The sequence below is a fragment of the Erpetoichthys calabaricus genome, chromosome 6 (assembly GCF_900747795.2).
Source record: "Erpetoichthys calabaricus chromosome 6, fErpCal1.3, whole genome shotgun sequence".
Classification (NCBI taxonomy): Eukaryota; Metazoa; Chordata; class Cladistia; order Polypteriformes; family Polypteridae; genus Erpetoichthys; species Erpetoichthys calabaricus.
In genome coordinates, this window is record NC_041399.2 from 191,312,948 (window position 1) to 191,325,891 (window position 12,944).

Below are 12,944 nucleotides of genomic sequence, written 5' to 3' on the forward strand. Positions count from 1 at the left end.
TTTATTTGTAGTTTTTGTTTGTTGCTATCTGCGTGTAGTTTCCATACGAGTCCCCGTGTCGTCTTGTTTTCATCCCACATTCCCAAGAGTGTGCTTGTTAGGTTAGATGATGATACCAAATTGTGTATGTGAACTGGCCATGTGAAGGACTGGTGTCCAGATATGAAAAGATTGTGATAAACTACAATATTTTTTTTGTATTCTTTCCCTTTCAAGGTCTTACACATATGACAGCTACTACAGCAGAAGTAGAAGTCATAGCAGTAGAAGAAGCAGAGGCAGTTACCGAAAATCTCGAAGTTATGGCCGAAGGTCCAGGTGAGGAAAATTTTTCATTTTTATTTTTTGAGACCGTATATTTATTAGTAATGTTTTAATTACTTTATAATGACATTCCACAAAGAGATATGACGGAGAGAGTCTGCTGCCTAACTATGTTGGTATATACTGCATCTCTGACTAAATCTGCTTCATTGCAGAAACTGTTACCAGGCTCGTAATTTGACCTCAACCCATTTCAGACTTATTTTGCATAGGTGTCATCCATTTTGCTTATGGGCCCTTTATCTTTTCTTGTAATAAGGCCATAAGTATTTTAATTCATAGAGATACATGTGTAAGGCTTGTTTTGAGAATATTTATGTACATTTTTAGTTTCTTTAGCTGATTAAATATAAACAGTAAAGCATGTTTACTTAGAAAAAATGAAGGTTCAGCAACCATAGTATTGATTTCAGTTTTCATCTGAAATTTATTACCCCTTACTGACAAATGAGCATTAATGCAGCCTTTTATTTTAATACCCATACATGAAATTTGTAATAGTTAAAGAGATAAAATAAATTTTACGTGAATTTAGTTTAAATTATTAATGATAACTACCTACTCATTTGCTTTTTTTATTTTTTTATTAGATCTTATCGCTCTTACACCAGAAGTGATCGAAGTTACTCCAGACGTCGCAGTTGCAGTGAAAGTAGCCGATATAGTTGACATGGCTAGACAGAATCCTGGATTCCTTGATTATTTTTGTTAAAAGGAATACATTAAAATAATGTATTATGGGTACACGAGCATGGTAGCATGTTGCATTATATTGTGTAAAAAGCTTTCTTTAGCTTATGTTGAATTATTATTATGGTAAATATACTGTTTTTTGTAAATACATTTCTAAGTTTTTTATTTCATTTTCTCTTATGTGAATTATTTAAAATGATGAAACCATGAATCTATATAGAACTGATAACTGCCCAAAATATTTTATTCAATTACTAAATGTGATGAAAGATATTTTATGTTTCAATATTATCTCCAGATTTTGTCTTCATCTTATGTGTGTGGTTGTGTATATAAAATTTATATACATACACATAAGTTGGTTTTGAAAAGATGCCTTAAGCTTGATCAAAGCTGGAAAAGTAATGTTTTATGCTAAACACATTTTAAACACATGTGGAATAAAAAAAAATTTAAAAAGCTTGTGTTTAAATGTGATCATTTTATACTATTTGGCTGTGTATTTAATTGCCTGTATAGAAACATTGCTAAACAAGTTACTGTGTGTATAAGCAGTAGTGACAAACGTAAGCTGTCGGAGAGTTTTTTTTTTTTTTTTGTTTGATCTCGGTGGACTTCAAAAAGTGTGATCAGAAATGTAATGCCACCTATTCTGTATAAAGTTTGTTTTCTTTTTTCGCTTCACTATTACAAGCATCTGACATGAAGGCAATTTCACCAAATCACGAACAGTGTCGCAATGTATATTGCATTGGGGAGACTGTTCCTCAGACTTGCATTTTAGATGATTTTGCAAATTCTATTCTCAAACATTAACGTAAACTTCTTTACTTGGCAACTTATGCTAATAAAGTATAAGGATAGCCTTATGCTGTACAAAGTGGTGCAATCTTGAACTTTTGTATAGTGTATTTAGTGGTAAAATGGCTCCGACTTTCTGTGTTTTCTGTATAACTAATTTAGACACTTTCACAATTAGAGTAAAATATCTAGAGCTGTTTTAACATGTTGACCGCCACAGCAATCTTCTTCCAATGTAAAATCTATGTGTTATTTTAATATACTAATTTATGCATTTTGTTACTGAGCAAAACTGAAAAATATGTACTGTATTTTCTCAAAAAAAACCTTTGAGTTAGCTCATATTTGGTGCATGAAACAGAAAATTCTGCAGTAATGACTTGTGTATGCACCAGTTGCGTGATAATTTGACTGGGTCAAACAATTTGGATCTTGCACAATTTGTGGCAATCCAGTGTCACAGTTACCATTTGAATTTCATAGTGATGAGACGCCAATCATTGAGAAATATTCAGATGAATGTGGTTCTACATATGTAAATTATTTTTGTGAAAAATAAATATTATCCAAAATATGCTTAAAAAAATTAACTGAAAGTGAAATAATCTGTTCTGTGATGCCACACTGATATTTCATTGTTACTCTGTGACTTAGTGTCTTAGAGACCCAGGCCACGACAATTATCAGACCCTTGGTGGGCAGGTTGTCGCTCTTGGAGAATTGTCATCACTAGTCACCAATGGGGATTGATCCCACCTTGGACAATCACTGCCAAAAGTTATAGCAGAGCAATGGTGATTGCTTAAGCTGCCCAAAAGGTGGCAACCTGCGACCTCATAGTTGTGTTATACACATATGCTTGTATTTGGTGCTACAGCCCTGAAGATGGTTTATGAAATAACTCATAGGTGGAGTCCGTCTACAGATTGCTAAATACAAGTTAATTTATATTAGACAGTCAATGTGTTAACCAAATTTTACAAAATTTAAGAAATTAGATGATAACTTGGGCACCATGCACCTTTATTTCATTCCGATTCTTACTAAATGTGTAGAAATTAAATTAATGAAATAAAACAGAGTAATTTGACACTTTCTGGCATGCACACACACACCCACACACCAAGCACACACTAGGGACAATTTAGGATCACCAATGCACCTAACCTGCATGTCTTTGGACTGTGGGAGGAAATCGGAGTACCCGGAAGAAACCCACGCAGACACGGGGAGAACATGCAAACTCCATGGAAGTGAACCCGGGTCTCCTAACTGCGAGGCAGCAGCGCTACCCACTGTGCCACCGTGCCACCCCCTCTGCTATGTAAGCTTTTTTAAATCCAATATTGGGATTAAGGTAGTCGTGATTTTCTAAAGATTATAGAATTTTGCTTCATTACAGTATCTCTCAGCAGTCAATAATAAAAATAATTCTTTACATTTATATAGTGCTTTCCTTACTACTCAAAAGTGTTTTACAAAGGTAGGGGGAGCCACTTCAACCACCACTAATGTGCAGTATCTACCTGGATGATGTGGTGGCAGCCATTTTGTAGCAGTATGCTCATCACACATTAGCTGTTAGGTAGTGAATTGGATGAGAGATGGATAATCTCCAGTCTTTAATTGGCTGGCTGTCTGTCTGTAAGGGGGCCAGAATGGCACGGCCATGGTGAGCAATTTAGCTAGGGCATCAACATACACCCTACTCTTTACAAAGGATGCCCAGGGATCTTTTATGACCACAGAGAATCGGGACCTTGATTTTACATCTCATCTAAAGGACAGTTCCATTTTACAAACACAGTGTCCCCTTTACTGCACTGGGGCATTAGGATCCACAGTCAGACCACAGGGTAAGCGCCTCTAAAATTAGCAACGCAAGCTTTTCCTGGTTGGTCTCTCATCCAAGTACTGACCAGGTCTGCACAAGTTTATCTTAAGGTGGATTACTTGTTCTGAAGTACATGTGGTATGCTGACCATCAGTAGTATGTGTGTCCTTAGATAGCTAATTGTCCAATCCTAGATTAGGATTAGGTCATGGGGCATTGGACGAGTTTTTTTTTTATTGGGGAGAGACCGCTGTTAGTTCTTCTCCCGCTCACATCATTATTGTCTTTTGTCCACATCATCAGAGAGGTACTTGTCTTCAAAGTGAAGTACTGCTTGATCAGTCACGTGTCATTTAAGATTTTTCATGGCCAGTCCTGAATGTGCTACAAAGCCATTTCTGAAGGTTCTTAAACTCAAATGAACTATTGCCGAAGCTGTAATCCCCAAACAGAAAAATTGGAAGAGTTATTAATCTTTTCAGAAATTGGTGGTCTGCCAAAAGGAATTCACAAAAAATTCGGTGGGTGGGGGGTCCTAAAAAACTACAATTCTCTTGGCTCAGCAAAGGTCAGTGGCAGAAATTGACTTTCTACCTCAGGACCTGGATGACTTAATCGAAGGGTCCATGAATTCTACTTTGTATCAAAATTCTTAAGGAAAATATCTGGTCATCTGTCTATGAGCTGATGCTGAAATATGTTTGGGTCATGCAGCAAGGCAATGATTGAAAACACAAAAGTGATCACATCAAGATGGCTGACAACTGACCTAGTACAGTGATGGGGCTAGAAATTGGGTAGAATTTAATATAGTAAGGTGCATAGCAACATCCTTCCGTATACTGTACTCTAAGGAAGTAAGGCCTGAAGTGTGTGTGTGTGTCATTTAACTGGGAAGAGATGGCAGTAGGAGATGGCAAGTTGGCAGGTGCATAATGATACTCTAGGCAATGTTCTACTTGGAAACCTTTGTTCCTGGCAATCGTGTGGATGTTACTTTGACCACCTACCTAAAGATTGTTGCAGACCATGTGCATCCTTTTCATGGTGATGGATGGCAGAGGCATCTTTGAGCAGGATAATGTACCTTGCCACACTACAAAAATTGCTCAGGGATGGTTTGAGGAACATGGCAAAGAGTTCAGGGTGTTGACTTGGTCTGTCAAATTAGTCTGGAAAACAATCTGCTGTCTACAATTTGGTGCCCGATTTCTGAGGGTCTTGTGAAATCCAAGGCTTGACTGGTCAAAGCTATTTTTTTTTGCCAGAAGGGGGAGCCTACACACTATTAGGCAAGTGTTTTTAATGTAGTAGCTGATTGATATATATAATGTACATTTCATTTTTATGCAATAAAAGTCCTCGGTTCAGATTGGGTGGTCCAGTGCCATCCTGGCCCCTTACATGGCCTCTCACCTGACATACTCAAAGTCCACTCCTAACCACAACAGCATGCTGTTGTAGTACATGATACTAGCAGTTCATGACTGAAAGCTAACAAATGTTTCTAAGTTAAAGCAGCTCTGCAAAGATGAGTGATCTCAGATTCCTCTGCCGTAATGTGAAAGGTCGATATTCAGAAATCTGACTTTTTCACACCGGTGTTAGATAATTCAGTTAGATAACATTCAATATATAAAATAAGAAAGGTGTTATTTGTTCACTCAGATGCCCTTTATCAGATTTTGGCTGAAAACCTTTGTCAAAGTTTGCAGTGATGAAGGAAAATATGCAAGGGGCAAATGCTTTTTCACAGCAGTGTACTTACATTTACAGTTTAATCTGCTTGATGAAATGTATTGGTGTCACTCCTGAACCATTACAATTCCATCATTTCTGCTGTCGTTAATGAAGCACACTAATTACGAGCATTATATTATGATGCAGACTCATCCATAATTAGCACTAATTAGAATTTGCAGAGGCAATCATGCATGAAATATTTATGAAATGTACGTACAATAATAATTTGGTGATGTTCAGTAATGCAAATTAGTTGAAAACAGATACATACAAGGACCATCTTCATTAAGTAAATTTCATAGACACTGATGATTCTGTAAAAGCAGCCTCTTTGTGTTCAGTTTTGACAACTGACATGAATAAAAGACTGGCGACCTTGCTGATATGATTCCTACCTTGCACCTGATACTTCTAGGATAGGTTCCAGCTCATCACAACCCTAAAATTGGATTTAGTGGGATCAGATGATTAATAATCAACATTAAAAAAATGGGTTATTTGATGCAAAGCATGTATTGCCTGTTTGAAACACTAGAGGCCAGCAGAAGCCTCTCGTCAACGTTGATTCTTTTCAGAGCTGCTACAGGAGTCAATCAGTATTGACAATGTCTGTAATAAGTATTCACATTTTATTGTTATGATATTTAAACAAAGTATATTTAATTTGGCTTTTTCAACAAAAAAAACCCATTTAATAACAAAATGAAAACAGATTCCTACCAAGTGGTCTAACTTAATTACAAAACAAAATTAATTGATCTCATAAGTATTCACCCCCTTTAGTGTGATAAACCTGGATCACCACTGGTGTTAGATGTCACAGAGTTAGTTCAATGGAGATCTCCTGTCAGGGTTTCAGTGGATTGTATTCTAATTCTATTCAATTTGATTGCAAATTTAATTTTTATTTCAATTAAAATCATATTGTCACTTCTAGTTCTGGCTTTTGTCTTAGTTTAGTTTTCTTGAACCATAATAACCCCATACCATTCACTGATCACTTAACTGCTATTCAACAGCATTGTAAGAAATTGTGGTTTTGATGCACGCTTCAGATAATAATGATATCGCAGCAATGACTCAAAAAACAAAGACCACATTTCCTGGAGATGTTCATATTATAAGCTAGCTTTAGTAAAAAATTGACCAATTTTAAAATATTTTTTTTTCACTATTCACTTTTTAATATTATAATCACTCGTAACATGGTCATTTTTCATCTTGGGAATAGCATAATATTTATGCAAAATACAGTCCTGGAAAAGAGCTTTAAAACGATATGTCCAAACTTTGTTAGCTTAAATCTCCTATAATATTGATCTAAGAGATGTACAATTTTAGTTCCATGGGTTACTCAAATGACTAAATCAGCATGCTAAGTTTCATTAAAATCTGTGATGATGGGGTTCAAAAGTGTGATGATTTAACATGGAATTACCTTGTAGGTATCTGGAAGGTCCAACTTGTGGTGAGCCAGTATAGTGGCCTAACCTACACAATGAAGACAAAAGAACACTCCAAGCAACTCGGTGAAAAAGTGATTGAAGAGCACAAGTCAGGGGATGGAGCCAAGAAAGTATCCAAGTCACTGAAAATGTCTTGGAGTCCAGTTAAATCAATCATTAAGAAATGGAAAGAGTATAGAAGAGCTGTAAAGCTGCCTAGAACAAGCTGGCTGCAAAAACTGAGTGATCATACATGAAGAAGACTCGGTGAGGGAAGCCACCAAGAGACCTACGATAAGTTTATAGGAATTACAAGCTACAGTTGAGAAATGAACAACTTTTGGAACAGACAACTATTTTTCTGGTGCTTCACCAGTTGCAGCTTTATGGGAGAGTGAGAAAGAGAAAAAACACACATGACATCTTGGCTAAAGTTTGGCAGAAGGTACCTGTTAGAAGCTGGGAGAAGGTTCTGTGAAACCAAAAATCAAGCGATTTGACCATCAGACTAAATGCCATATTTAGCATAAGCCAATTACTGCACATTATCAAAAACCACACCGTCCTCACCATGAGGCATAATGGTGGTAGCATCATGCTGTGAAGATTTCCAGTGGTGGCAGAATTGGACACAAGGGCCGAGCTAACCATGACTGGGGTACCAGTTCATAGCAGGGTACATTTTTCAACACAGAGCCAGTTTGGACTCATCACTTAGATTGGGAGGAAAATATGAATATAGTGAGAACATGCAGACTCGGCACAGCAGAGTTAATGGGCTGAGATTTGATCGAAGTCTAATTGAGTTGTCAGGCAGCTCAATTATTTTGTGATGGTGCTTCAGGTACAATTGCCTCCATTGTAAATGCCAGTATGGGGAACAATTTTTTTTTTAATTTACAGAAAATATGTAACTTTTATATATTTGTGGGGGAAATGCCCATATACCATGTTTGTGAAGAAATAACTTTGACTTGAAAAATATCAAACTTATCCTTTAGGGTACCGCAGCCAGATAAGGAATGAATAATCCAGTTTCTCGGCTTGCTGGTAATAATCGGAAAAAGATTTTGAATTTACGCTTTCACTTAAAAATTTAAATTTCATTTTATCAAATAAACAAGTCAATTCCATGCAGCTTTAGTTACCTGTTTATGGTGTATGGTGAGTATTTCGTAAGTACATATTTAACAATTATTTTATCAAAAAAAGCACACGTTTTTGCACATTTTGAGCAATTGACTGGATAACTGACAAGAGGATTGTGTGACACGAGTGACATAAGATTTTCTTTTTCTGTTGAGACTTCTTCACATTGTTGGCCATTGTACAGCATTGGTTACTATTGGCTTCTATTATATAATACATTTTACCTCTCTGTTATGCATGAAAATATGAGATTTTTTTTTCAGCCACCACAACAAACTACATGAGACAAGTAACATGTAAAGAAAGATCATTTTTGGGTAGAGTATTCCTTTAACAATAATTACTACCCTTAAACTTGCTGCATGTATTGCTGTTAGTGCTGGAAAGGTAATTTTTTACAATATTTTTGGGTTTACCGTCTGTACAAAATAACCTCAGAAGCAATATGGCATCTTCCACAGAGGTTTAAGTCCATGACACAAATAGTGAGGAAAAAACCTTGATTAAAGGAAAAAATAAACTACTTTCTAATAATTCATGGCATTTGCTCAGACTCCAAACCACCCTCCAAGTGGCTTTTTTACATTAAAATCTGCACCGTAAACTACCTGCATATCTAGACACTTTGCAAGTGCCATTGTCAAAAAGGAAACAAACAGAATTAATAAAAACTATAAGATGCTTTAAAGTGACTCAGGATGAATTGAGAGATGGCTTTTGAATGTCATCACTGTTACCTGTCAAGGTTGTCAAAAAACCTGCCTTATGGTGAGAAGAAAGAAATACAGTGCCAATAAAAAGTATTTACTTCCACTTTGCAAGTTTTCATGTTTTATCATTACATAACACTGAATCACTATAGGTTTATGTTTTTGACATTGAAAAACAGAAAAAGGCTCTTTCATGCCAAATTGAAAACAGATCTCTAAAAAGTTAGCTAAATTACAAACATAAAACACTAAATAATTGATCAGATAAAGTATTCACCCCCCTCAAATCAGTATTTATTAGTTGTATCTTTGGCAGCCACGAGTTTGTGTGCACAGGTCTCCATCAGCTGTGCACATCTGGACACGGCAGTTTTCCCCAATTCTTCTTTGCCAAATTGCTCGAGGTCAGTCACGTTGCTTGGGGATCGCAAATGAACAGCCTTTGTCAAGTCCAGCCAAAAATAACTCAAATGGATTGAGATCTATGCACAAGTTTATTGAGGGTCTCAGAATTAGTCCTAAGACTTGTACTAAAAGTCTGACTAGGGTGAGAATTTGTCTTACCTCAGAGTAGGACATTAGGAGTAGCAGCATCCCACACCCGCTCCCAACTAGAAGCAGGAGTTCACATCTGAGAATGAACAATGTCACAATTCTATGGAACCCCGAACTGCAAAATAGCACTCATGATGATGTTTTGTAGTTTTCTGATACTAACACTAAGGCTTCATCATAAAAATAACAATAATTTTCAAAGCAGTAGTAGAAGACGAAGAAGAAGATGGAGGAGGAAAACATAAAATGGTAGGATATTGTGCTAAAATGCATGCAACAATGCATCCCTCACATAAACTATTCACCCTCCTGCCATCTAGAAAAAGGTACTGAAGCATTTGGGCCTTCTCTACCAGAATGTGTCATTTGTTTCTTTCCTCTAGCCAGAGTACTCCTAAACACTCAGGTACTAGACTGGTAACACATACACACCTTCCCACTCAACCACCTCATGTCTTTATATTTATTATTACTAGGGAACTTTGCCCCCTGCTCACTTTGTTTGCCAACCCCTTTTCCCCCCTGCCAGCGGCCACTTCTCCAAAACCCCTCTTAAATGGTGATACAATGGGAAACACCACATCCCCAACCCCCCTCAAAAAAAGGTAGGCACTGTTATGAAGAGGGTGGCTGAGTGCACCCCAAGGAGACGCGGCTGCACCTCCGAAACCCCTCTTAAACGGTGTTACATTGGGAAACAAGTAACAGGCTTTTTTTCACCTCCTCTTTGTTCGAGAATCTATTGGCTTGCTGCTGTTGTGTCCCATGTGATCTACATTTCGTGTGGTGCTTTAAACGTTTAAAAGCCTCTATAGCACCTGAATATTCAATCTCTTTTCACTGTTCCGTTATTTCCCCCCTGAGTAATATTTTCAGTTTGTTTGCGCTAATGTGATGTTTACTCTCATTTTTTTGAGACTTTCGAATTTTCCTACTTCCATTATCTCTAACCTGCTCTGCATGTGTATCACGAGACTTGCGTCTGAAGGTTGTATGACATGACTTGTCCGTCTCGCGGGAAGTGAAAGTGTCTCTGTCTCTCTTCAAAAGATCTTAGGTTTAGGTTTATTTGTCATATATAGGTTAACACAGGGTCAACATACAATGAAATGTGTATGACGAGAAAAACAAGTCACTCAGCCTAGATCCAATAAAGCTTAAAAAAAGATTACAAGTTAAAAATAGACAAGTCATATAAAATAAAATGTGTATGTTTTAAAAAAAGTTATAGAGCAATATGAGTTGAATGAGCAGCAAGTACAAATGACAGTTATTGCACAGATAATGTTTTATAAGTGCAGATGCATATTCCATAAAGTGCAGATGCATGTTCCAGTCAGTATTCAGAGTGTGTGCAGGTACAGTTTGTGTGTGAGTAGTGCAATGTAGATGTAATGTAAGTGTATGTAAGTGTTCAGGTGTTGCTGTTGAGGAGTCGAATGGCCTGGTGGTAAAAGCTGTTCTTAAGTCTTGTAGTCCGAGCAGCCAGACTCCTGTATCGTCTGCCGGACGGTAACAAGGAGAACAGCTGGCGTGCTGGATGGCTGTGGTCCTTTATGATGCTGCTTGTCTTACGCAAGCACCGATGGAGGTAAATGTCTTCTGTCCCGTCCCCGGGAAAAAGTCTTGTCTCGTGTTTTTTTTTTTATAATAGAGAGATACCTATTATTATACTCTTACCTTCTTCCTGCACCACGTTTACATCTGTTCCTTCTATTAAGATATTCTCACATTTTGGCTCAACATGCTGCTTTTTGTACCTTTAGATATAAATGTGTGCTGATTGGCGCTGCACTGTCTTTGTTTGTACCACTGTCTGTCTTTGCACTGTCCTGCAATATGTGAACATGCTTGCACACATGCACTTTACGTTATGATGCGTAGCTTTTTCTATAGTCCTGTGTTTTATGTAGGAACATTATTTTGTTTTTCTGTGTACTGTACTAAGGGTATATGGTTGAAATGACAATAAAAGCTACTTGACTAATTGTCACTTTGCAACAACTTCAAGAATAACACAGTAACGAACACTGAGATGGAAAGACAGAGCCACACACACCCACCGAGAGTAAAGCCTGCAAGTGGGTGTGTTTACTTAGCAATGAATAATCCACACCAATACTTTTAGAAGAATCACCTTCCCGTTCTTATAGTCACAGGAAACACCTCATAAAATAAGTTACTGAAACTAGCTGAGGCTGTTCCTGCACTGTTACTGAAGTCATGTTCACTCTTCCAGCGTTCCAGATTGTTTTCACAGTCATATGCCATGCCATTTCTCTCTCTGTGATATACCCCAATCTTCTGTGAGACTCTTATTTATCCAATGCTTCGGGACTCTCCACCTGCCTTTTTGAACCTTTTTGTAAAGTGTAAAGCAAATGTGGAATGTGGGTTCATGGAATGCAAAGCCTGTGTGACACTTTACTGTCAATTACTCATCCATCCTATCTTCGGGGTAAATATGCTGGCTAATACAAGACAGTTTGCATATATGCCCAGCTGTGTGCTGATACTTTGATATCGCTTGCAATTCACATACTGTACGTGTGCTCATCCATACTGGGGACAATGATCTTTAAGTGAATGCCATCAATCACACCAACATCTCCACAGATTTGCATGAATGCAGCTTGGATTAACATTACTTCAAACCGAGTGTTAGAGATATGTAAAAATCTGCACATTACCTCATGTGTTGTAAGAGTGTTCAAAGTTTGATTGAAAATTCAAGAAATGGTTGTGACAAACCCAAATCATCACTATTGTAAAGCTGCATTTTCCCTGTGGCCAAAAAATGTTACCAACACTTTCATTTCACCTGACAGTGCAAACCTTTTTCGTATTGATGGAGCAGTCATATAATGTACAAAATTTGTTAAGATATTATTCAATCTCTGGCATATCAATACCTTTTTACGAGGTCATTCTTGTCTAGTGTTTATTTCCCTGGATGTGTGTGCTGATCTCTGCCTCTACACTGTTTTCTGGCAGCTCTTCGTGAATTAGGACAACCTCACAAGCTCTCCTAAATCCCGGTGAAGGTAGAAGTAGTTTCCTAAATTAAGAAAACTGATAAATAATTTTACTCCTACTCCTAAGAGTAGGACCAGATTTGCATCACTCAGAGATTTTTGAGCCAGTTAGGACAGTTTTCCTACTCTGTGACACTTGATAAAGGACTGACATGGCCACTCCAGGATATTAACTTTGTTGTTTTTAAGTCATTTCTGTGTAGCTTTGACTTTATGCTTGAGGTCTTTGTCATTCTGGAAAATCTTCCTCCAAGAGAGAGATTTGTTGGAGACTACATGGGGGTTTTCCTCCAGAATGTTCTTGTATTTTGCTGCATTCATTTTCCACTCACAAACCTTCCAGGGCCTGCTGCAGAGAACCATCCATACTAGATACAGTAGATAGATAGATAGATAGATAGATAGATAGATAGATAGATAGATAGATAGATAGATAGATAGATAGATAGATAGATAGATAGATAGATCTTTATTTGTCCCCATGGGGAAATTTGGCTTTTTACGGAAGCTCTTTAAATACATAGATAAATAAATACTGTATATACACACACACTTTGCCCTGAACACACATCACAATGACCAAAAATAAAGAAGATTTAAGAAGAAAGAAAACTTCTGACTTGACCATGACAGTCACACTGAGGCCTAATACAGA

At 37.3% G+C, this 12,944-nt stretch overlaps 1 protein-coding gene across 6 annotated transcripts in view; it reads left to right on the plus strand.

Annotated features, from left to right (window-relative positions):
- Positions 1–1,476, plus strand: part of nktr (natural killer cell triggering receptor) — a 56,311-nt gene extending 54,835 nt beyond the window's left edge. For all 6 annotated transcript variants that reach the window (XM_051929129.1, XM_051929130.1, XM_051929128.1 and 3 more), the window contains 2 exons: positions 217–318; positions 915–1,476. In XM_051929129.1, coding sequence (XP_051785089.1) covers positions 217–318; positions 915–993 — 181 coding nt within the window. In that variant the 3' untranslated portion in view covers positions 994–1,476. The remainder of the gene's footprint in view (positions 1–216; positions 319–914) is intronic.
- Positions 1,477–12,944: the final 11,468 nt, after the last annotated feature.